The sequence below is a fragment of the Lepidochelys kempii genome, unplaced genomic scaffold (genome assembly GCF_965140265.1).
Source record: "Lepidochelys kempii isolate rLepKem1 unplaced genomic scaffold, rLepKem1.hap2 scaffold_69, whole genome shotgun sequence".
Classification (NCBI taxonomy): Eukaryota; Metazoa; Chordata; order Testudines; family Cheloniidae; genus Lepidochelys; species Lepidochelys kempii.
The window spans coordinates 371,798-395,081 of record NW_027333643.1 but is presented as its reverse complement, the minus strand read 5'-3'; the positions used below and the strand labels follow the sequence as shown (position 1 = coordinate 395,081).

The following is a 23,284-nucleotide window of genomic DNA, read 5'->3' as shown; positions in this document are numbered from 1 at the left end:
GGGTAGGGACTGTCGAATCGTGGAAATCAATGAATGGCTACGCAGGTGGTGTCGGAGAGAAGGCTTTGGATTCTTTGACCATGGGATAGTGTTCCAAGAAGGAGGAGTGCTAGGCAGAGACAGGCTCCACCTAACGAAGAGAGGGAAGAGCATCTTTGCAAGCAGGCTGGCTAACCTAGTGAGGAGGGCTTTAAACTAGGTTCACCAGGGGAAGGAGACCAAAGCCCTGAGGTAAGTGGGGAAGTGGGATACCAGGAGGAAGCACGAGCAGGAGTGCAGGAGAGAGGAGGGCTCCTGCCTCATCCTGAGAAAGAGGGGCGATCAGCGGGTTATCTCAAGTCCCTATACATAAATGCACGAAGCCTGGGAAACAAGCAGGGAGAACTTGTTGGTTCTAGACTATTCTCAGCGGTAGAAGAGGACAGGACAATGTCAGCGGTAGAAGAGGACAGGAGTAATGGTCAAGTTGCAGTGGGGGAGGTTTAGGTTGGAAATTAGGAAAAACTTTTTCACTAGGAGGGTGGTGAAACACTGAAATGCGTTACCTAGGAAGGTGGTGGAATCGCCTTCCTTGGAAGTTTTTCAGGTCAGGCTTGAGAAAGCCCTGGCTGGGATGATTTAGTTGGGGATTGGTCCTCCTCTGGCCAGGGGGTTGGACTAGATACCTCCTGAGGTCCCTTCCAACCCCGATATCCTAGGATTCTATGATCATTTGGCCAACAACATGCAGCAAAGCACCCAACTCAGTTGCCTGAATGCTCTATAAACCACTCCTCAGTTATGCAGAGACACCAGCATATCTCCCCAGCTCTCAGCCTTGCACCTCAGAAATGTACCATCTTACACGGCTCACGGCCTTCTCTTGAAAAGTGTAAGCTCATTAATTAGTTCGCCACTTCATCAAAAATAAAGGGGACATGCACCAGCCTTTGTCATGTGAGCAACTTTCCCAAGCACTTTGGACAAACTCAGGAGTAAGTATAAAATAGTAAAATAAGTTTATTAACTACAGAAAGTTAGATTTTAACTGAGTATAAGTGTTGGTCACAGAGGTCAAAAGTGGTTACAAAACAAACGAAAATAGACTCCCAGTCTAAACTCTAATTTGAATATACTAAGCAAAAATTGGATCAAACAGCTTTTCTCACTCACTGGTTGCTCCAGGCAATGTTGAGTTCTTAATACACAGACTGAATTCCCTCTCAGCCTGGGACCAATCTCCGCAGTTCAAATTCTGAGTCTTCCAGACAATCTTCCAGGTGTTGAGATTGGGGAAGAGACAGGCCACGTGGGGGTGTCTGTGACTCTCATTCATATTTTTTCTCCAGCTGCTAGGTAGATTCTTGCCGTGATGCTGGGGTTAGTTAGGCCCCAATATGGAGCAGCAGTTTGCCTCCTGCACCTTGTGGTAGGCGTGTCACAGCTCCTTCACTTTGACCCCGCACGGCAGTGTGTCCCTGTCATGGCCCCTTTCTATCATGCATCACGAAATCTGCGTGCACACCTCGGGAGTTACACCGCAGAAAGCTGCTTTCCTGTGCAGAAACTTGCCCGTGTAGACAAGGCCGCAGAGGGCTTACATAAGAACACACGACAGGTCATAGACTGGGTCAGACCAATGGTCCATCAAGCCCAGTGTGAGCACATGTAGGGGGTCTCTCCTGTGTGCGTTCTCTGATGTGTGATTAGGGTAGAGCTCTGATTGAAGCTTTTCCCGCACTCAGAGAATATGTAGGGTCCCTCACCGGTGTGGATTCGCTGATGGGAGAGGAGGGATGAACTGTCAATGAAGTGTTTCCCACACTCAGGGCATCCGTAAGGTTTCTCACTCGTGTGGATTTTCCGATGTGTAATAAGGTGTGAGCTCTGCTTGAAGTGTTTCCCACACTCAGGGCATCCTGCCTGCGCCAGAGAGAAAGGAAATGTCAGAGAGAAGAATGGGAAAAGGGATGAAGGAACCAAAATGTGTACAGGACAGATCAAACCTATCAGGAGCTGATTTTCCCTTAAACCTTCCCCAGAGGAGAGAAAGGAAGGGATCAGTTCTGGGTCCGTATCTCAGAAGAAATTTCAGGGGACAGCGAGATCGGGGAGGGACCTGCTGCTAGTTGTCAGTCAGGATAGGTGGGAAGCCATGAGTGACCTCTGCCTAACGATTCTACATCTGCAGGGAACAATGCTGAATTTGGAGAGCTCACAAGGTCTTTGTAGGGCATCCCAAATGTTTTCTGTATTCACTGACAGTTTTGGGGTTGGTTTAACCAATGCCTCACCTATGCAGGCAGCTCTCGGGAGCACTTTTTTCTTAGAGCCATGAAGGTCTGGGACGCACGACTCCTCCCCTCGTTCCAGCTGCGAGATCACATCAGTTCTGGAAACTGGAAACCCTGCTCAAGGCAAAGAAAACAAGGGAGGTCAGTGGAATTTGTGGGATACTTGTCACAAAGAATATTCCATGCTTTTAAGCCCAGCTCACTTTTAAGTAGTAACGTCCCAAGGCCGGCTTCCTTGGCTCAAAGTGCCAGGAGATGATTATTATAAATCATATTCATTACCTTAGTGCCTAAGGGCCAACTAACAGTGGGTCCTCATTTTGCTAGGCACAGTACCAACCGAGAAGCGTTGATGGCCCGTGTCCTGAAGAAGTTTCAATCTAAATAGACAAGGCAGACACAGAATGGGGGAAGGGGTACAACCCACCAGCAGAGTGAACTCCGTGAAGGCAGAGTGGCAGATATGATCAACACAGGCCTAGATCTTGAGACTATCGGAATTAATGTTACAACCAGGGCCAGTGTTTTCCGGAAATTGTCGCTAGGACTGCATTTTTTCCAAAATTACTCTTTGTTTCTGGAATCACCGTTAATATCCGGAATTGCTGATCAGAGGGTGGGTGGGGCATGCAGGGTCACAATCCCCCAGATTTCACCCTGGAGACACCCGGCTCCTCCCCAGGGCACAGGCTGGCTGCGGTTGAGACTTGATGCCAATTTCTTCCCTCCTTATACAAGTCTGGGATCGGCAGTGGGACGCCAGGCTCTCTCATCATGCTGCAGAGAGGACGGCACTCACAGCTGCTCGCGGCTGTGTCCACAGCACCTCTCCCCTGCTCATCTGCCCTGTACACAGCTGGTTCATGCCCCGTCTCTCCAGCGCACAGCTGGCTCTAGGCTCTCAATGCCCAGTATCTGAGCCCCACCGCCCCGACACAGCCGGCTCCTGTCCCCTCCCCACAAGGCACTTTCAGGCTTTAAAGGATTAGATATTGCTCACGTTTGTCAATTAATCTGTTTTCATTGCCTGCAAACTCTTGCCCTAATTATAACTGTTATCTGTATATCTAAGCCAGCCTTTGAAAGCATGAATTCTTCACAGACTATGATGCCGAGATGCGCCACATGATACCAGGAAGGGCTGCGGGATGGGTTTCCTGTGCAAGCTGGTATCACTACAGGGTGATGAATGCCAGATCTCAAGGCTGGTTATGCAGAGCTCCACCTTTTGAAGCTTTACCCAACGCAGAAAGGGGTAGTGACGGATTTCCCCTCATTCAGGAGACTGAAGACGACAGACTTTTGGGGGATAAACAGCTGAGTTTGAGCTGACTGAGGGGGGTCTTTCTGGGCTACAAACTCACAGGACCTGACAACCACCAAGAGGTAACCCTTTAACAAAGGTTTTAATGCACTTTGGAACCGATCAGGGATTCCCATGAGGACCGCTGAGGGAATGAAGGTAAACACGCATTTGGATGCTCTTCTTGTTTTATGAGAACGGGAACAGGAAGGGCAGGGATCTCACTGAATGCAGGATCTCAGCAGTCCTAGATGTCAGGATAGCACCTAGTGCAGCCCATTGGAAAACATAATCCCAACTATACATATAAAATGATGGGGTCTACATTAGCTGTTTCCACTCAAGAGAGGGATCTTGGAGTCATTGTCGATAGTTCTCTGAAAACATCCACTCAGGGTGCAGAGGCAGTCAAAAAGCGAACAGGGTGTTGGGAATCATTAAGAAAGGGATAGATAATAAGACAGTACATAACTTGCCTCTATATAAATCCATGGTACGCCCACATCTTGAATATTGTGTGCAGATGTGGTCGGCCCATCTCAAGAAAGATACATTGCAATTGGAAAAGGTTCAGAAAAGGGCAAAAAAACCCAGACTAGGAGTATGAAACATCTTCTGTATGAGGAGAGATATGTAAGACTGGGACTTTTCAGCTTGGAAAAAGAGACAAGAGGGCATATGAGAGAGGTCTATAAAAGCATGTCTGCTGTGGAGAAAGTAAAGAAGGAAGTGTTATTTACTCCTTCTCAGAACACAAGGACTAGGAATCACCCAATCAAATTAATAGGCAGAGGTTTATAAGAAACAAAAGGAAGTATTTCTTCACACAACGCACAGTCAACCTGGGGAACTCCTTGCCAGAGGACGTTGTGAAGGCCAAGATTATAATAGGGATACAAAAAAAACAAACAAACACCATGAGAAATCTATTGAGGACAGGTCCGTGAATGGTTATTAGCCAGGATGGGCAGGGATGGTGTCCCTAACTTCTGTTTGTCATAAGCTGTGAATGGGTGACAGGAGATGAATCACTTCATGATTCCCTGTTCTGTTCATTCCCTCTGGGACACCCGGCGCTGATCACTGTCGGAAGACAGGACACTGGGCTAGATGGACCTTTGGTCTGTCCCAGTGTGGCCGTTCTTAAATACCAGGGAACCTAGTGAGTCTAGTGCAATGGGAGGGAGTAGGAAAATCCCTGGCTGGGGAGACCACTGGGAAATTAGAAACTATCATTCACAAGCAACAGACTCTAAATAGTCTAGAAAAGCAGAATGTGAAAAATAAGAATCGGGGTCATGTGACTTCAGGAATGAGGGACTCAAAAAACCAAGTCTGCAGAGAAGGTAGATTGTGGTTAGTGCACATGCGGATGGGGGAGCAACTCTCCAGGTCTCAAGGATTTTCACCAGCAACCGAGGCCATTGTCCCATGCACGGGGCAATCCGGAGCAGTGAGGAGTTGTGTCATCTGTAATCCTGGCTGAGTTTCAATGTTCTGCTGCTGGAGCTCCCTTGTCTGGATTCCCCCAGCCAGCATTCAAGGTCTGTGTGATCAGTAACCCTGGACCAGCCGCTCTGACCCCAGCAGCCTGCTTCTTACACCCCAAGCACTTTCTGGTCTGGGTGGAAAGCTCAGGGTTTGAGAGAAGGCCAGGGGTAGGAAGCTTCTGCTCGTTATGCTTGACCTAACCCCCCGTTTTACTTTTGCAAACAGGAGATATTTGACACTGTGCGATTCTGCTCCTGTGCTCTCTTCCCACAGCGTTCAGCAGGAAGGGAGGGTCTCTGGTCGTGTGTGTGTCACTGGCATGCTGGGGTGATGCTGGAACAGGACAGAGCAGAGGTGGCATTGTGGGGGTGGCGTGAACCTCATCTCTTCAGTTCCCCTTCCAAGAACCGAGGGGACAGGAACCCTTACCCAGCGAGGTCACAGTCTCATAGGTCTCCTGCATGACGTCTCTGTAGAGGGCTCTCTGAGCGGGGTGCAGCAGAGCCCACTCTTCCCTGGTGAAATACACAGCCACCTCCTCGAAGGTCACCGGCCCCTGAAAGAGCCAGAGCCCCACACTCAGGACCTGCTGCCCCACTCACAGCCCCAATATTCGTGGGGGAGAGGAGCCAATCAAACGAAACTCTGGGTGGACCGCAGTCAACAGAGTCCCACCCCCACCCCGCTCAGAGCACCCAGGAAACACTAGGGTGAGGGGGCGAAGAGACACCCCTCCTCTCTCCCAGCAGATCCATCACACACCTACTAGCCACAGACTGATACTGGAGATGCTGCCACAAGCAGGGTCTAGGGAGAGATCTCTTGTAGGAAGCCCAACTCCCTCCTCCTTGTGAGGAGCTGGATATGAGGCAGGAGAATCTCCCCTAAGCCTGACAGGTGGCTTCCCCCTTCAATTTCAAGGCACCCGCTGGTTAGTTGGGTCAGGCTCCAGCACGAGGAGTCTGGTCCTTTTTCCCAGCCCCATCTACGTCGGTTATTTTCTGTTCACCAAACTGGAGCATTTCCACCACCGAACCTCATGGGTCTGTTCCAAGAACGTAGACCACTTATTAAACAACTCCAGGCAGGTCTGCCACGCTCTGGCCTCCTCCCTTTCTCCACCCTGTGCATTTCCTGCCCCGCTCTAACCTCCAAACCAGACCATGTTAACCTTCCCCTCTCCCGTGTATTTGCTGTCCCTCTCCCTCCTGCAGGAACAGATCAGAACCCCCCCAATAATCCCTACCTGAGCTGGCTCCTCTGCAGCCATGTCGCTCCCCTGTCCCATGGGAGGACGGGATGAACCAGAACGAAACGTGAGCGTCGTTCTGCAGGCTGGCAGGGCGAGAAGGGCCGTTGTGGAGGTTTGGGAACGGGCATTAGTTCATTTCACATCACGCTTCCCCCAGGCTCTTTCCCTGCAGAGTGAGATCTGAGATTCTGCCGTACTGAGAAAATGCTAAAAGAAAAGGAGTACTTGTGGGACCTTAGAGACTAACCAATTTATCTGAGCATGAGCTTTCGTGAGCTACAGCTCACTTCATCGGATGCATACCGTGGAAACTGCAGCAGATTTTATATACACACAGAGAATATGAAACAATACCTCCTCCCACCCCACTGTCCTGCTGGTAATAGCTTATCTAAAGTGATCATCACGTTTCCAGCACAAATCCAGGTTTTCTCACCCTCCGCCCCCCACACAAATTCACTCTCCTGCTGGTGATAGCCCATCCAAAGTGACAACTCTCTATTTAATCTCTGGATTACAGCAGAGACCTGGCCCCTCCTGCCAGGCTAGGCCCACAGACACACTTTTAACCTCCTTTCTCTCTCCCGCATCCCAAAACAAAGTCTCTGAACGCAATCCTAGAAAAAAGCAGAACCAAAGGAGTCCCTTTCGAGGATTCCCTCTGACACTGACCCCACGGCAGCCACACCCCAGCAGGAGGGACATCGAGTCAGGAACTGGCTTTTCCTCTCTCTGATCCTCGTCTTGTCCACAGGAAAGTGATTCTCCCCACAGTGCAGTAATACATCTGTCTGGGCAGATGAGAGAGCTGGAAATCTCTTTCAAAACTCTTTTATCCCACGGACCCTGTCAGTCTCTCTATCTCCTTTTCCCTGTGCCCTCTCCATGCCTGTCTGCTAGGAAACTCTCATTCCTGGGTTGTTTGCTCCCCCATGGCTGGATTTGGTCCTGCAAATGGCAGGAGAAATGGGGTGGGGGGCTGTTTGTGTACAGTCATTTTATAGGCCTTCACTGCCTGCCTGGGATTTCCCCATTGCCTGCCTAGGACCCCCACCTGCCCTCCACCAGGATCTGCCAGCCCATTTGCCTGGGACCCCCTCCTCCTCCCAGCAGGACCCCCTGACGCTTTACAGGAGGACCCCTCACTCTGCGCCAGGGACCGCCCCACCACAGCTCTGTGCACTGGGCATGGCAATGGTCCCAGGAGCCAGCTGGGCAATCCCAGACAGAGCCCCTGGCACAGCACCAGGCAGCGTCTAATCCCCTGCCCCACCTGCCCAAGAGACCCCCACCCCCACTGGTCTGCAGCCAACAGGCCCCCAGCGATACCCACCTCCAGGACCCATAGCCTTAGGGCTGGGCACATCAGAACTACCCCCCGAAACCCCAAACCCTCCAGAACCCACCAACCTGACTAGGGCCCCCCCTGCCCAGCCACCCAGAGGCCTCCCCCTACCACAATGCCCCTTCAGCTCCTGCTGCAATCTCCCCACACAGACACCTGCCCCCCCCAGCAACAGTGTTCCCTCACAGTGTCTGGTAAGTGGATAGAAAGTTATCACAACCCCCTGCTGGCCAGTCACACAGGCAGAGGGAGCCCGGGGGGACGCCTCTTTAACAGGAGAAGGGAAACCATGGAGGGCCAAAGTAAGTAAGAAATTTCCATACTCTGTCACTAGCAAATAATGGCCACCGTGGATCCACCCCAGAGTTGGCTACAGCTTTGCACTGCGGGAAGCCCCCCCTCATGGAGACCCTTTGTCATGGGGTTTGGGATACTTCTGGACCCACGCTGCACTCAGAGGAACCTCCTCATCCTGTGCCAGCTGGAGAAAAGAAAAGGGTCCAGCCAACTCTCCTGTTACCAACTGGGAACCACCCATTCCCCAAACAGGGGGAGGCCCCTGGCTTTGATGGGTATTGAATCTATGGCTAGTCTCTTTTATCAGCAAACATTTTTAACAGAGAGAAAGGAGGGAACAAATGATTCTCAAAGGCGAGGGAAAGATGATCATTGTTGCAGGGGGGTTAATTTCCCAACCAGGATGGAGAAGCTCTCAGGGCGACAGGTTCCCCCCAAAGAAGGACAAGTTGCTGGGATTTAGAGACATGGGGAACAGCCCCAAACCCAAGAGGATTTTTAAGTGACATTTGATGATGACATCGTAAGAGGGAAAACTGAGATTTGAGATCAGTGCTCAGAAATGAAAGAGAAAGGTTGGAAATCTGAGGGATTTTGGATCCATTTATGCAAATTATAGAGAGGAAAGTGGAAAATGAGAGGGATTTTATAGCAGTTGTTGATAGGAGGTTGTCACGGAGTCCCTGGGCGATGCTCTGGAACTGCTCCCCATGAAGCTGGGCAGGACTCTGGGGAAGTCTCCTTTCTGTGAGCAGCCTGTCTGCAGGACACACAGCTCACCCGGCTTCCACCTTCCTGGGTCTGACCTCGGAGCATTCAGCATCCTCTGCCCCTCCGTCCGCTTCTCACAGCGAGTCCACTCAGGCGGGGCTCCTGGGGAAGCCAGAGGGTCCTGCCCCCCAACTCCGCAGTCAGACAGGACTCTCAGCCAGCCAGTAAAACAGAGGTTTATTAGATGACAGGAACATGGTCTAACACAGAGCTTGCAGGTGCAGAGAACAGGACCCCTCAGCTTGGGCCATTTTGGGGGCAGTGAGCCAGACAACCACGCCCGCACTTCACTCCAACTCCCTCCAGCCCCTCCTCCTCTGGGCTTTGTTCCTTTCCCGGGCCAGGAGGTCACCGGATTCCTTTGTTCTCCAACCCTTTAGCTCTCACCTTGCAGGGGGGAAGGGCCCAGGCCATCAGTGGCAAGGAAACAGGGTGTTGGCCATTCTCTGTGTCCAGACTCCTGCACACACATGCCCTCTAGGGCTCTGCAATGATCATACACCCTTATCACACCACCTAGATACTAAAAAACTTCATAGGGGAAACTGAGGCACCCCCACACTATTCAGAGGAAACATTAAGAACAGTCCCACTTTGTCACATCTCTCCCCCCTTCGAGATCGAACTGAGCGGGGTCACTTTAGCCGGTGACCTGGGGAAGTTCGAAACCACTAACGTTCCCATGGGTGCCCCAGCATCTCTCCCATTCCTTGGGAGGAGTTACACCAGGCCCTTCCAGTTTCACGCCCTCCCTTAGGTCGGTGGTGGTCGATAGCACTCGCAGGCCGCATGTGGGAAGGTTTCTGCGGCCCATGCCCTTTGGCCACCCCAAAACCCCAGGGGGTCAAACTGGGATTGGGTCTTCTCCCCAACAAGCTGGCCAAACACAGCCACTTGGTTATGGGACTGTTTAACTTTCTTAACAGCTTTCACTTCATCGGAGACCTTCTCAAAGCTCTCCACACTGGGTCTTTCAACAGGACAGTCAGTGGATCCATTCACAACAGAAAATTTCTGGCTGTTAGGAACTGAAACTTTCTTGATAAAATCACTTTCACACCCTTCAGTGGCAGTAAACTGCTTGCAAAGACTCCATGAGGATTCCTTTCCCTAGGGCTTTTCTATGCAACAATTCACCCCTCCCAGAAATTCTGCCCTTACCCTCTTCACCGAGGGCTTGCTCTAGAGGAACACTTTCCTGAGCAACAACAGACTCTTTCTGGGTCTCCCTTACATCCAGAATCACCTCTGGCCCATCCGGCGGATTCCTACACAATCCCCTTTCAGGCAAACTTACAGACTTCCTAGAGAAAAGGTCAGAAGCATTCTCCTTCCCTTTGCCACACACAAGTTCAGGAATCTTTTCCTTCTTGCTACCGGTTTCCACACCCTCAGGAGGTAACACAATCACATCACCTTCCTGCTCTCCTTGTGCCCTGGCTAGGATCTCACCCTGATTAGACAGAGTTGCTACACCCTTTCCAACAACACACTAGCAACAGGCAAAATACAAGCACCAGAATTCTCTCGTCTCTGGGATTTTACATAGACCCTAACTGGATGCGACCTAGTTACAGGGCCATTCTCCCAAGCAGACACAAACTTAGGACCCTTCCCTTCCTGGGCTTTAGCTGAATCCAGAACCAGCTCTGAGACAACTGCACGCCCCTCAACCATCACAGGCTGAAAGGCCCCTTCTGTCGCTCCACAGACAAAGAAGAGCCGGACACACTTTCTCCTTTCCCAGACACCCAGCTTGGGACCTCTCTCCCCTTGTCCCAGCACACAAGGCTGGTCACAGACAACTGCTTGGAGATCAGGGTAGCTCCCTCCAAAGGCAAGTCAATACCCCTGACAGACACAGGTACGTTTCCTTCACTGTCCCAATTCTCCACTGAGCTAACAGGTAAGGTCCAGGGACACTCCTCTTCCACTCTCCTCGACTTCCCACCCTGCTGACTAGACACAGCCATCAGCTCACAAGGCTGCCTAGGCTCATCCAGACTTTCCTTACCTAGCACCTTGCCACTCCCCACAGATCCCCTGCCCTGCCTGTGTCTCCCCCCACTCAGCTGGGGTCTCAGCTCCCCCCTTGCTCAGCACTGCCCTTGCTGTCCCAGTGGGGGTAGGCAGCGAGCTCGCTGCTTTCCTCACAGCATCAGAGCCAGCCTGAGCCCCCTCTCCGGTGTGCAAGGGGGGCGGGGAGCATCTCTCTGTCCCACCCAACTCCAGGGGTCTGGTTACAGGCAGGCAGATAGCTTGAGCCTAGCCGCTCCTCCCTGCTGCCAGCCAGGTCATCTGCATTTGCACTGACCATTTCCCTCTTCACCGATTGGTTCCCCGGATTCAAATCCTTGGCAGTTACAGGAGTACGGCCTGGATCCTGTCCCAAAGAGACACAGTCACCCCATAACAGGGTCTTGCAGCTGGTGTCCTGGAGAACCCTAACGACCAGCCAGCCCCACCCCTCCTGGGTCTGCACAGGGATCTGGGCCATAGGCAGGGCGAGGGGCTTCGTCCCTGGGACCCTCACCCAGCTCACACAGCCCCTCAGCCTCTGAGGCTGCACCACCAGGGGCCTGACACCAGTTCTCTCTGTCCCAGGATCTCGCCACCCCAGGAACGTCTCCCCATTCACCATCACCTTCTGCTCCCACTGGGGGTCTGAGGGGCCTGGCCCAAGGAAACTCCACACAGACATATAGGTTGGGACCAGAAGTGGGAGCCTGTCCACCTCCCCACCCATCTGGCTGACGGAGTCTATGGCCTTGGGACCCAGCAAGGGAGCTAGACACCGGGGCTTTTCCGCAGGGTCCCCCGGTTCAAATCTCCAGCCTGCTCAAAGGCAGTGAGGTGGGCATCCACATCCCCCCCTCCTTAACCAGGGGCAGCAATTTAGGCTCGAGGTTCCCTGTGGAACTGGCCCCCCGGGGTCTATCCCCACTCACCCCTGGGGGGTCCCCTAGGCCTCTCCACTCCCCCATCACCAGTTCATGCTGCTGCTGCTTCTGCAGCTCTTTCTCGGGCTCTCGCTGTCTCTCACGGTCCTCTTGCTCTCTCAGACTCAGCTACAATCGTGTCCGACTCCGATCCCCGGATGGGGAACCCGATCGTGAAGACCCTCGTCTGGTCGGGGACAGGAGTCTTGGGGATGCCTGGCCACCACTCCAGCTGCTCCCAGATCCTGCTATAGCCCCATTTCGGGTCAGGAATCTGTCCCTTAGAGCGGTCATCCTCCTCCAGCTGCACGATTAACTGTGCTTCGGTGAACTTTCCAACGCTCAACCCTCTCTTTCTGCACAGGGTTACAATGTCCTTCTTCAGGAGACGGTGACAGGCCCTCATTCCGCCCTTCCCAAGTTGTGGACTCACAGGCCTGTGTGCTCTCAGCTCCCCACGGTTTCCAGGGAGAACCCCTAGTGTGCCAGCCCTTCTTGAGGTCACCCCCTCTTTGTCAGGGTCGAGCGGCAGACTCCTCCGTCCCTGGGACCGCTCGCTGCAATCCCCAGGGGAAACCTGTTACTGCAAAAGTCCTTCTCTCTGGTCACACACTTCCAGGAGTTAACCGCCCCCTGAAACTGTCTCTCTCTGAATCTTCAGCACGCCTGGTCCCCGTCAATCCCCCTTCGTTTTACTGCTCCCCAGTCACTTACTGCAGGAAGCGCCATCCACGGGGTGCAGTACATCCCACCGCTGCCACCAGTTGTCACGGAGTCCCTGGGCGATGCTCTGGAGCTGCTCCCCATGAAGCCAGGCAGGACTCTGGGGCAGTCGCCTTTCCGTGAGCAGCCTGTCTTCAGGACACACAGCTCACCCGGCTTCCACCTTCCTGGGTCTGACCTCGGACCATTCAGCATCCTCTGCCCCTCCATGCGCTTCCCACAGCGAGTCCGCTCAGGCAGGGCTCCTGGGGAAGCCAGAGGGTCCTGCCCCCCAACTCCGCAGTCAGACGGGACTCTCAGCCAGCCAGTAACACAGAGGTTTATTAGATGACAGGAACATGGTCTAAAACAGAGCTTGCAGGTGCAGAGAACAAGACCCCTCAGCTGGGGCCATTTTGGGGGGGGCAGTGAGCCAGACAACCACGTCTGCCCTTCACTCCATGTCCCAGCCAGCCCCCAACTGAAACTCCCTCCAGCCCCTCCTCCTCTGGGCTTTGTTCCTTTCCCGGGCCAGGAGGTCACCGGATTCCTTTGTTCTCCAACCCTTTAGCTCTCACCTTGCAGTGGGGAAGGGCCCAGGCCATCAGTGGCCAGGAAACAGGGTGTCGGCCATTCTCTGTGTCCAGACTCCTGCACACACCTGCCCTCTAGGGCTCTGCAACGATCATACACCCTTATCCCACCACCTAGATACTTAAGAACTGCCTAGGGGAAACTGAGGCACCCCCACACTATTCAGAGGAAACATTAAGAACAGTTCCACTTTGTCACAGAGGTAAAAGCTGAGTGCATTTCCCACCACTATTTGGTCAATGAATAGAAATGGGCAACATTGGCAAACGTTTTAGATCCATATTCAGGAATCTGAGAAAAGGTGTAAATCTGAGATTTTCGTCGTAATTTATAATTACGGAGACAGGGAAAGCTCTCAGGGGCATATTCAATTAGAAGTAGACAACTAGAGTAAAAGTGGGGCAAACTTTTTTTATCAATCTTTGAGACGTACAGAGAAAACGTGTCACAAACTACGCAACTGAGAACATGGGATAAACGCCAAGACCGGGGGCGGGGGGGGATTTTATGTGGCTATTAAATAACGAGCTGGAAAAGGGGGACCGTTTGTCATATAAAATCCAGCCTGTCCAATACATAAACAGAAAGTGATGGTCCCCCCCCGGCCCCCGTTCACCTGGGCAGCAGGGAGCCCTCTGAGGGGCTGACTGAAGGGGGCGGGGGAGGGGAGCTGGAGGGCTCCCTGGGGGAGGGGAGGGGGCGGTAGTGCGGGATGGGCAGGTGGGGGCTGGGGGCAACGGTGCGGAGTTGGGGGCATCAAGTGGGACTGGGAAGCCGGGATCGGGGGCAGCCCCATGGGGGACACGTCCCCTCCCTTCCCCGCCCCGGCAGAGACCCGGCGTCTCCTCCCACCCCCACGCCGGGGCAGCCAGGTTGGGGGATGGCTCCGGGCTCCAACTTCCCAGGGACACCGGGACAAATCGCTGCGGATAAAACGGGGGGGGGGGAAATCCCGCCCCCCCCACGGGAGGGGAGTTTCAATGGACATGTGAGGAGGAGGGAGAGACGGGGGGGGGGGATCAGGGGAGACCAGAGAGCGGATCAATGGGGGAGGGGGGGAGTTTACAACCAGGTGGGAGCTACCGAGAGGGAAAAGGGGAAAACTGGGGGGCATTTGTGCCCGTGGGGGGGAGGGGATCCAATTAACTCCCCCGCCGCCCCCCACTTCCCCCCCGGGAATTTCCTGGCTGCACAGAGACAATTCAACCCCCACCCCCCGCAACTCCGGCTTCTCCCCCCAACACCCCCCAAGGGACCCCGCCCGCCGGGCCCCAGTCTCTGCCCCCCCCAATCCCAGCCGTGCCGGGGGCAGAGAGTCACTTTCCTGCCCCCCCACCAGCGCTCCCCCCCCGCGGGGTCTCCCACTCACCGGGTCGGGGGCGGGCAGAGCCGGGGCTGGTCCCAGCTGGAGAAAGCCCCCCCCGGCCGGGCACGGGGGGGTTAATGACGGGCCCCCCCAGCACAGACCCCGGAGCGGAGCCGCAGCTGCTCCTCCGAGAGACCCGACACGAGGCAGCGCCTGGGGGCGGGGCCTGGAGCAGACCGGGGGCGGGGCAGCGTCTGGGGGCGGGGCCTGGAGCAGACCGGGGGGGGCAGCGTCTGGGGGCGGGGCCTGGAGCAGACAGGGGCGGGGCAGCGTCTGGGGGCGGGGCTTGGAGACGACCAGGCGCTGCCTCGTGTCGGATCTGTAGGAGGAGCAGCTGCGGCTCCCCTCCGGGGTCTGTGCGGGGTGGGGCCCGTCATTAACCCCCCCGTGCTCCGGTGAGTGGGAGACCCCGGTGGGGGAGCGCTGGGCGGGGGCGGCAGGAAAGTGACTCTCTGCCCCCTACCTGCCCATCCCCCACTGCCGCCCCCCCCCGCCCCCAGGGAGCCCTCCAGCGCCCCCCCCGCCCCCTTCAGTCAGCCCCTCAGAGGGCTCCCTGCTGCCCAGGTGAACGGGGGCCGTGGGGGGGGGGACCATCACTTTCTGTTTATGTATTGGACAGGCTGAATTTTATATGACAAACGGTCCCCCCTTTTCCAGCTAGTTCTTTAATAGCCACATAAAAGCCCCCCCGGTCTTGGCGTTTATCCCATGTTCTCAGTTGCGTAGTTTGTGACACGTTTTCTCTGTACGTCTCAAAGATTCCTCAAAAATACCCTCAACGTTTGCCCCACTTTTACTCTAGTTGTCTACTTCTAATTGAATATGCCCCTGAGAGCTTTCCCTGTCTCTGTAATTATAAATTACGACGAAAATCTCAGATTTACACCTTTCCTCAGATTCCTGAATATGGATCTCAAACGTTTGCCAATGTTGCCCATTTCCGCTCTATTCATTGACCAAATAGTGGTGGGAAATACACTCAGCTTTTACCTCCTATCAACAACTGCTATAAAATCCCTCTCATTTTCCACTTTCCTCTCTATAATTTGCATAAATGGATCCAAAATCCCTCAGATTTCCACCCTTTCTCTTTCATTTCTGAACACTGATCTCAAATCTCAGGTTTCCCTCTTAAGATGTCATTATCAAATGTCAATTAAAAATCCTCTTGGGTTTGGGGCTGTTCCCCATGTCTCTAAATCCTAGCAACTTGTCCTTCTTTGGGGGGAACCTGTCACCCTGAGTCCTTCTCCATCCTGGCTGGGAAATTTACCCCCCTGCAACAATGATCAACTTTCCCTCTCCTTTGAGAATCACTTGTTCCCTCCTTTCTCTCTGTTAAAAATGTTTACTGATAAAAGAGACTAGCCATATATTCAATACCCATCAAAGCCAGGGGCCTCCCCCTGTTTGGGGGATGGGTGTTCCCAGTTGGTAACAGGAGAGTTGGCTGGACCCTTTTCTTTTCTCCAGCTGGCATGGGATGAGGAGGTCCCTCTGAGTACAGCGTGGGTCCAGAAGTATCCCAAACCCCATGACAAAGGGTGTCCATTCGGGGGGGGCTTCCCGCAGTGCAAAGCTGTAGCCAACTCTGGGGTGGATCTACGGTGGCCATTATTTGCTAGTGACAGAGTATGGAAATGTCTTACTTATTTTAGCCCTCTATGGCTTCCCTTCTCCTGTGAAAGAGGCGTCCCCCCGGGCTCCCTCTGCCTGTGTGACTGGCCAGCAGGGGGTGGTGATAACTTTCTATCCACTTACCAGACACTGTGAGAGAACATTGTTGCTGGGGGGGGCAGGTGTCTGTGTGGGGAGATTGCAGCGGGAGCTGAAGGGGCATTGTGGTAGGGGGAGGCCTCTGGGTGGCTGGGCAGGGGGGGCCCTAGTCAGGTTGGTGGGTTCTGGAGGGTTTGGGGTTTCGGGGAGTAGTTCTGATGTGCCCAGCCCTAAGGCTATGGGTCCTGGAGGTGGGTATGGCTGGGGGCCTGTTGGCTGGAGACCAGTGGGGGTGGGGGTCTCTTGGGCAGGTGGGGCAGGGGATTAGATGCTGCCTGGTGCTGTGCCAGGGGCTCTGTCTGGGATTGCCCAGCTGGCTCCTGGGACCATTGCCATGCCCAGTGCACAGAGCTGTGGTGGGGCGGTCCCTGGCGCAGAGTGAGGGGTCCTCCTGTAAAGCGTCAGGGGGCCCTGCTGGTTGGAGGAGGGGGTCCCAGGCAAATGGGCTGGCAGATCCTGGTGGAGGGCAGGTGGGGGTCCTAGGCAGGCAATGGGGAAATCCCAGGCAAACAGCCCCCCACCCCATTTCTCCTGCCATTTGCAGGAGCAAATCCAGCCATGGGGGAGCAAACAACCGAGGAATGAGAGTTTCCTAGCAGACAGGCATGGAGAGGGCACAGGGAAAAGGAGATAGAGAGACTGACAGGGTCCGTGGGATAAAAGAGTTTTGAAAGAGATTTCCAGCTCTCTCATCTGCCCAGACAGATGTATTACTGCACTGTGGGGAGAATCACTTTCCTGTGGACAAGACGAGGATCAGAGAGAGGAAAACCCAGTTCCTGACTCCATGTCCCTCCTGCTGGGGTGTGGCTGCCGTGGGGTCAGTGTCAGAGGGAATCCTCGAAAGGGACTCCTTTGGTTCTGCTTTTTTCTAGGATTGCGTTCAGAGACTTTGTTTTGGGATGCGGGAGGGAGAATGGAGGTTAAAAGTGTGTCTGTGGGCCTAGCCTGGCAGGAGGGGCCAGGTCTCTGCTGTAATCCAGAGATTGAGCATTTTCTCAGCACGGCAGAATCTCGGATCTCGCTCTGCAGGGAAAGAGCCTGGGGGAAGCGTGATGTGAAACGAACTAATTCCCGTTCCTAAACTTCCACAACAGCCCTTCCTGCCCGGCTAGGTTGCAGAACGACGCTCATGTTTCCTTCCGGTTCATCCCGTCCTCCCATGGGACAAGGGAGCGACATGGCTGCAGGGGAGCCAGCTCAGGTAGGGATTATTGTGGGGGGTTCTGATCTGTTCCTGCAGGAGGGAGAGGGACAGGAAATACACGAGAGAGGGGAAGGTTTGCACCATCTGTTTTGGAGTTTGGAGCAGGGCAGGAAATGCACAGGGTGGAGAAAGGGAGGAGGCCAGGGGGTGGCAGACCTGCTGGGAGTTGTTTAATAAGTGGCCTAGATTCTGGGAAGAGACCCATGAGGTTCGGAGGTGGAAATGCTCCAATCTGGTGAACAGAAAATAACCTACCTAGATGGGGCTGGGAAAAAGGACCAGACTCGTAGTGCTGGAGCCTGACCCAACTAACCAGCGGGTGCCTTGAAATACGAAGGGGGAAGCCACCAGTCAGGCTTAGGGGAGATTCCCCTGCTTTATATCCAGCTCTAGGAGTGGCTAAGTCATTATGCAAGGTAACCTATTTCTCCTTGTTTTTTCCGTCCCCCCCCCCCTCCCCCGCGTTCTTGTTAAACCCTGGATTTGTTCTGGAAATGGGCCACCTTGATTATCATACACATTGTAAGGAGAGTGATCACTTTAGATAAGCTGTTACCAGCAGGAGAGTGGGGTGGGAGGTGGTATTTTTTTCATGATTTGTGTGTATATAAAAAGCTCTTCTACACTTTCCACAGTTTGCATCGGATGAAGTGAGCTGTAGCTCACGAAAGCTTATGCTCAAATAAATTGGATAGTCTCTAAGGTGCCACAAGTCCTCCTTTCCTTTTCACAAGGAGGAGGGTGTTGGGCTTCCTACAAGAGATCTCTCCCTAGACCCTGCTCGGGGCAGCATCTCCGAGAATCTGGGGGAATCCAGACAAGGGAGCTCCAGCAGCAGAGCATTGAAACTCAGCCAGGATTACAGATGACACAACTCCTCACTGCTCCGGATTGCCCCATGCATGGGACAATGGCCTTGGTTGCTGGTGAAAATCCTTGAGACCTGGAGAGTTGCTCCCCCATCCGCATGTGCAATAGCCACAATCTCTCTTCTCTGCAGACTTGGTTTTTTGAGTCCCTCATTCCTGAAGTCACATGACCCCGATTCTTATTTTTCACATTCTGCTTTTCTAGACTATTTAGAGTCTGTTGCTTGTGAATGATAGTTTCTAATTTCCCAGTGTTCTCCACACCCAGGGATTTTCCTACTCCCTCCCATTGCACTGAACTCACTAGGTTCCCTTTTATTTAAGAACGGCCACACTGGGACAGACCAAAGGTCCATCTAGCCCAGTGTCCTGTCTTCCGACAGTGACCAGCACCGGGTGTCCCAGAGGGAATGAAGAGAACAGGGAATCATGAAGTGATTCATCTCCTGTCACCCATTCACAGCTTATGACAAACAGAAGTTAGGGACACCATCCCTGCCCATCCTGGCTAATAACCATTCACGACCTGTCCTCAATAGATTTCTCATGGTGTTTTTTTTTTTTTTTTTTGTAACCCTATTATAATCTTGGCCTTCACAACGTCCTCTGGCAAAGAGTTCCCCAGGTTGACTGTGCGTTGTGTGAAGAAATACTTCCTTTTGTTTCTTATAAACCTGCTGCCTATTAATTTCATTGGGTGATTCCTAGTCCTTGTGTTATGAGAAGGAGTAAATGACACGTCCTTATTTACTTTCTCCACGGCAGTTTTGATTTTATAGACCTCTCTCATATTCCCCCTTTGTCTGTTTTCCAAGCTGAATAGTCCCGGTCTTTTTAATCTTTCCCCGTACAGAAGAGTTTCATACCTGTAATCATTTGGGTTGCCCTTTTCTGAACCTTTTCCAATTCCAATATATCTTTTTTTGAGATGGGGCAACCACATCTGCAGGCAGTATTCGAGATGTGGGTGTACCATGGGTTTATATAGAGGCGATATGATATTTTCTGTCTTCTTATCTATCCATTTCAGAATGATTCCCAACATTCTCTTTGCTTTTTGACTGCCGTGGCACACTGAGTTGATGTTTTCAGAGAACTGTGCCCAGTGACTCCAAGATCCCTCTGTTGAGTGGAAACAGCTCATTTAGAGCCCATCATTTTGTATGTGTAGTTGGGATTATGTTTTCCAATGGGCTGCAATATGGTGCTATCCTGACACCTCGTCCTGCTGAGATCCTGCATTCAGTGATATCCCTGCCCTTCCTGTTCCCGTTCTCATAAAACAAGAAGAGCATCCAAATGTGTGTTTACCTTCATTCCCTCAGCGGTCCTCATGGGAATCCCTGATCAGTTCCAAAGTGTATTAAAACCTTTCTTAAAGGGTTACCTCCTGGTGGTTATCAGGTCCTGTGAGTTTGTAGCCCAGAAAGACCCCCCTCAGTCAGCTCAAACTCAGCTGTTTATCCCCCAAAAGTCTGTTGTCTTGAGTCTCCTGAATGAGGGGAAATCCGTCACTACCCCTTTCTGCGTTGGGTAAAGCTTCAAAAGGTGGAGCTCTGCATAACCAGCCTTGAGATCTGGCATTCATCACCCCGTAGCGATACCAGCTTGCACAGGAAACCCATCCCGCAGCCCTTCCTGGTATCATGTGGCGCATCTCGGCATCATAGTCTGTGAAGAATTCATGCTTTCAAGGGCTGGCTTAGATATACAGATAACAGTCATAATTAGGGCAAGAGTTTGCAGGCAATGAAAAGAGAGTAATTGACAAACGTGAGCAATATCTAATCCTTTAAAGCCTGAAAGTGTCTTGCGGGGAGGGGACAGGAGCCGGCTGTGTGGGGGCGGTGGGGCTCAGATACTGGGCATTGAGAGCCTAGAGCCAGCTGTGCGCTGGAGAGACGGGGCATGAACCAGCTGTGTACAGGGCAGATGAGCAGGGGAGAGGTGCTGTGGACACGGCCGCGAGCAGCTGTGAGTGCCGTCCTCTCTGCAGCATGATGAGAGAGCCTGGCGTCCCACTGCCGATCCCAGACTTGTATGAGGAGGGAAGAAATCGGCATCAAGTCTCAACCGCAGCCAGCCTGTGCGCTGGGGAGGAGACGGGTGTCTCCAGGGAGAAATCTGGGGGATTGTGACCTTGCATGCCCCACCCACCCTCTGATCAGCAATTCCGGATATTAACGGTGATTCCAGAAACAAAGAGTAATTTTGGGAAAAAATGCAGACCTAGCAACAATTTCCGGAAAACACTGGCCCTGGTTGTAACATTAAATCCGATAGTCTCAAGATCTAGGCCTGTGTTGATCAGATCTGCCACTCTGCCTTCACGGAGTTCACTCTGCTGGTGGGTTCTACCCCTTTCCCCATTCTGTGTCTGCCTTGTCTATTTAGATTGTAACTTCTTCAGGGCATGGGCCATCAACGCTTCTCGGTTTGTACTGTGCCTAGCAAAATGAGGACCCACTGTTAGTTGGCCCTTAGGCACTAAGGTAATGAATATGATTTATAATAATCATCTCCTGGCCCTTTGAGCCAAGGAAGCCGGCCTTGGGACGTTACTACTTAAAAGTGAGCTGGGCTTAAAAGCATGGAATATTCTTTGTGACAAGTATCCCACAAATTCCACTGACCTCCCTTGTTTTCTTTGCCTTGAGCAGGGTTTCCAGTTTCCAGAACTGATGTGATCTCGCAGCTGGAACGAGGGGAGGAGTCGTGCGTCCCAGACCTTCATGGCTCTAAGAAAAAAGTGCTCCCGAGAGCTCCCTGCATAGGTGAGGCATTGGTTAAACCAACGCCAAAACTGTCGGTGAATACAGGAAACATTTGGGATGCCCTACAAAGACCTTGTGAGCTCTCCAAGTTCTGGATTGTTCCCTGCAGATGTAGAATCGTTAGGCAGAGGTCACTCATGGCTTCCCACCTATCCTGACTGACAACTGGCAGCAGGTCCCTCCCCAATCTCGCTGTCCCCTGAGATTTCTTCTGAGATACGGACCCAGAACTGATCCCTTCCTTTCTCTCCTCTGGGGAAGGTTGAAGGGAAAATAAGCTCCTGATAGGTTTGATCTGTCCTGTACACATTTTGGTTCCTTCATCCCTTTTCCCATTCTTCTCTCTGAGATTTCCTTTCTGTCTGGCGCAGGCAGAGACTTACGTCTGGATTCTCTCGGTCTCCCATCAGGTGTTGGGATGGTGAGTGAAAACGAGGAGGAACCCCAGCAGGAAGATGCTGAGCGAGTAGAAGCCCATGGCATGTTGTCAGGAAGGTCCAAAGGGAATGATTCTGGGAGCTGTGCACGCCCAGAAAAAACAAAAGCCTGTGAGAGTCAGCAGAGGCCAGAGGAAAACTTCGGTAGCCAGTCAGACCTTATTACACGTGAGAGAATGAACTTGGAAGGAACACGCTACACATGCCTCGAGTGTGGGAAAAGCTTCAAAGGGAGCTCGGGCCTTCTCACACATCAGAGAATCCACACGGGTGAGAAACCTTACGGATGCCCTGAGTGTGGGAAACACTTCAAGCAGAGCTCACACCTTATTACACATTGGAAAATCCACACAGGTGAGAAACCTTATGGATGCCCTGAGTGTGGGAAACACTTCAAGCAGAGCTCACACCTTATTACACATCGGAAAATCCACACGAGTGAGAAACCTTATGGATGCCCTGAGTGTGGGAAACACTTCAAGCAGAGCTCAAACCTTATTAGACATCGGCGAATCCATACGGGTGAGAAACCGTATGGATGCCGTGAGTGTGGCAAACACTTCAATCAAAGCTCAGCCCTTATCACACATCAGCGAATCCACACAGGAGAGAGGCCCTACACGTGCTCTGAGTGTGGGAGAAGCTTCAATCAGCGCTCAACCCTTATTAGACATCAGAAAATCCACATGGGAGGGATCTGTAACAAATGCCTTGACTAGGGCTGGCCAAAGGTATTTTTTTCTTTTAAATCACATTTGCTAATTCCCACTTAGTTATAGATGTTTAGATGATAGATGTTTTCTATCAACTCCTTTCCTTTTGGGTCAAAGGAGCGTGTGTCCCTCCAGCCAGGAATGTTCATCAGCTCCAGGTGGGGGAGAGAGGTTTGTTCCCAACAAGCTACACTGAGGCAAAAACTACCCGTGCCTTACATCCACTAGGACTGTACATGGCATTGGCTGCTCAAGTTAGTGATCTTGGTGTTAAAAGACAATTACAGTTGTCGTGCAGATGCAGCCGAGGTGCAGTGGTTGGCATTAGCTTTCCCCTTGACCTGACCTAAACTCCATCACATGTCCTAGTCTAAACAAAGCCTGAGCATCACAGTTATACTGTTCCCCCATTTAAAAACAATTGTTAGTCATCAAGTTCCCCCACCAGGATCATATTGTTTCATTCCCAGTTGTCACAGTTCATCAGAGCGCTGTTGCTTCAGGTTTTCCTGAAGGCAGATATTTTTACTACTGTTTTCCTCCCTTAAAATATATTGAAGTATAACAAAGAGCAGGAATAGGGAAGGGATAGGGAAAAATGTCTTTTCCCCTCTGTAACAACAGAAGAACATAGGGTAAATCAGAGGGATTCTCCATCACCATCTCTATCCCCCTGTTCTTCAATTGGAAAGGTCAATATTTCCCGAAGGGGCTGGGAAGAGGATTCTCTAGTAAATGATTTGGAACTAAGCAAAAGACCCATTCATTTGCCTCCCAAAGCAGTTGTGGCCCATGCCCTGCAGGAGGTTGCTCCTGAAGATCTTCCCTTCCTAATCAGGTGCATGTTGCCTCTTATTTGGGAAATGCAATCCCTTCCTAGGTAGAGATGGGAAAAATGGAAGTGACATTTCTGTTCAGCTCACTCCTGGCAGATGCTGTAAATGTGTAGGAAATGGCATCCATGAGGAATGTGATAGAGCTGCAGAAAGACACCCATTTTGAGTAGATACCTGACATTTGGTGTCTTAGAGGGATTCTAAGGCGCACCTGAATTTAGTCCCTTATTTAAATCTGTGCCACCAGATTAAAGAAACAAAAGGGCATATTTGGGGGAGTTCTACCTCAGTATCGCTACTGGTATGTCGTGTGGTTGGTGAAGAATTCTACGCCAGAGC

General features: G+C 52.4%; 1 protein-coding gene across 1 annotated transcript in view; it reads left to right on the top strand.

Annotated features, from left to right (window-relative positions):
- The window catches only part of LOC140904782 (uncharacterized), a 189,573-nt gene that overhangs the window by 97,637 nt on the left and 68,652 nt on the right, over nt 1-23,284 (top strand). The window contains 1 exon segment of the mRNA XM_073327143.1: nt 21,649-22,082. Within this exon segment, the coding sequence (XP_073183244.1) occupies nt 21,649-22,082 (434 nt within the window).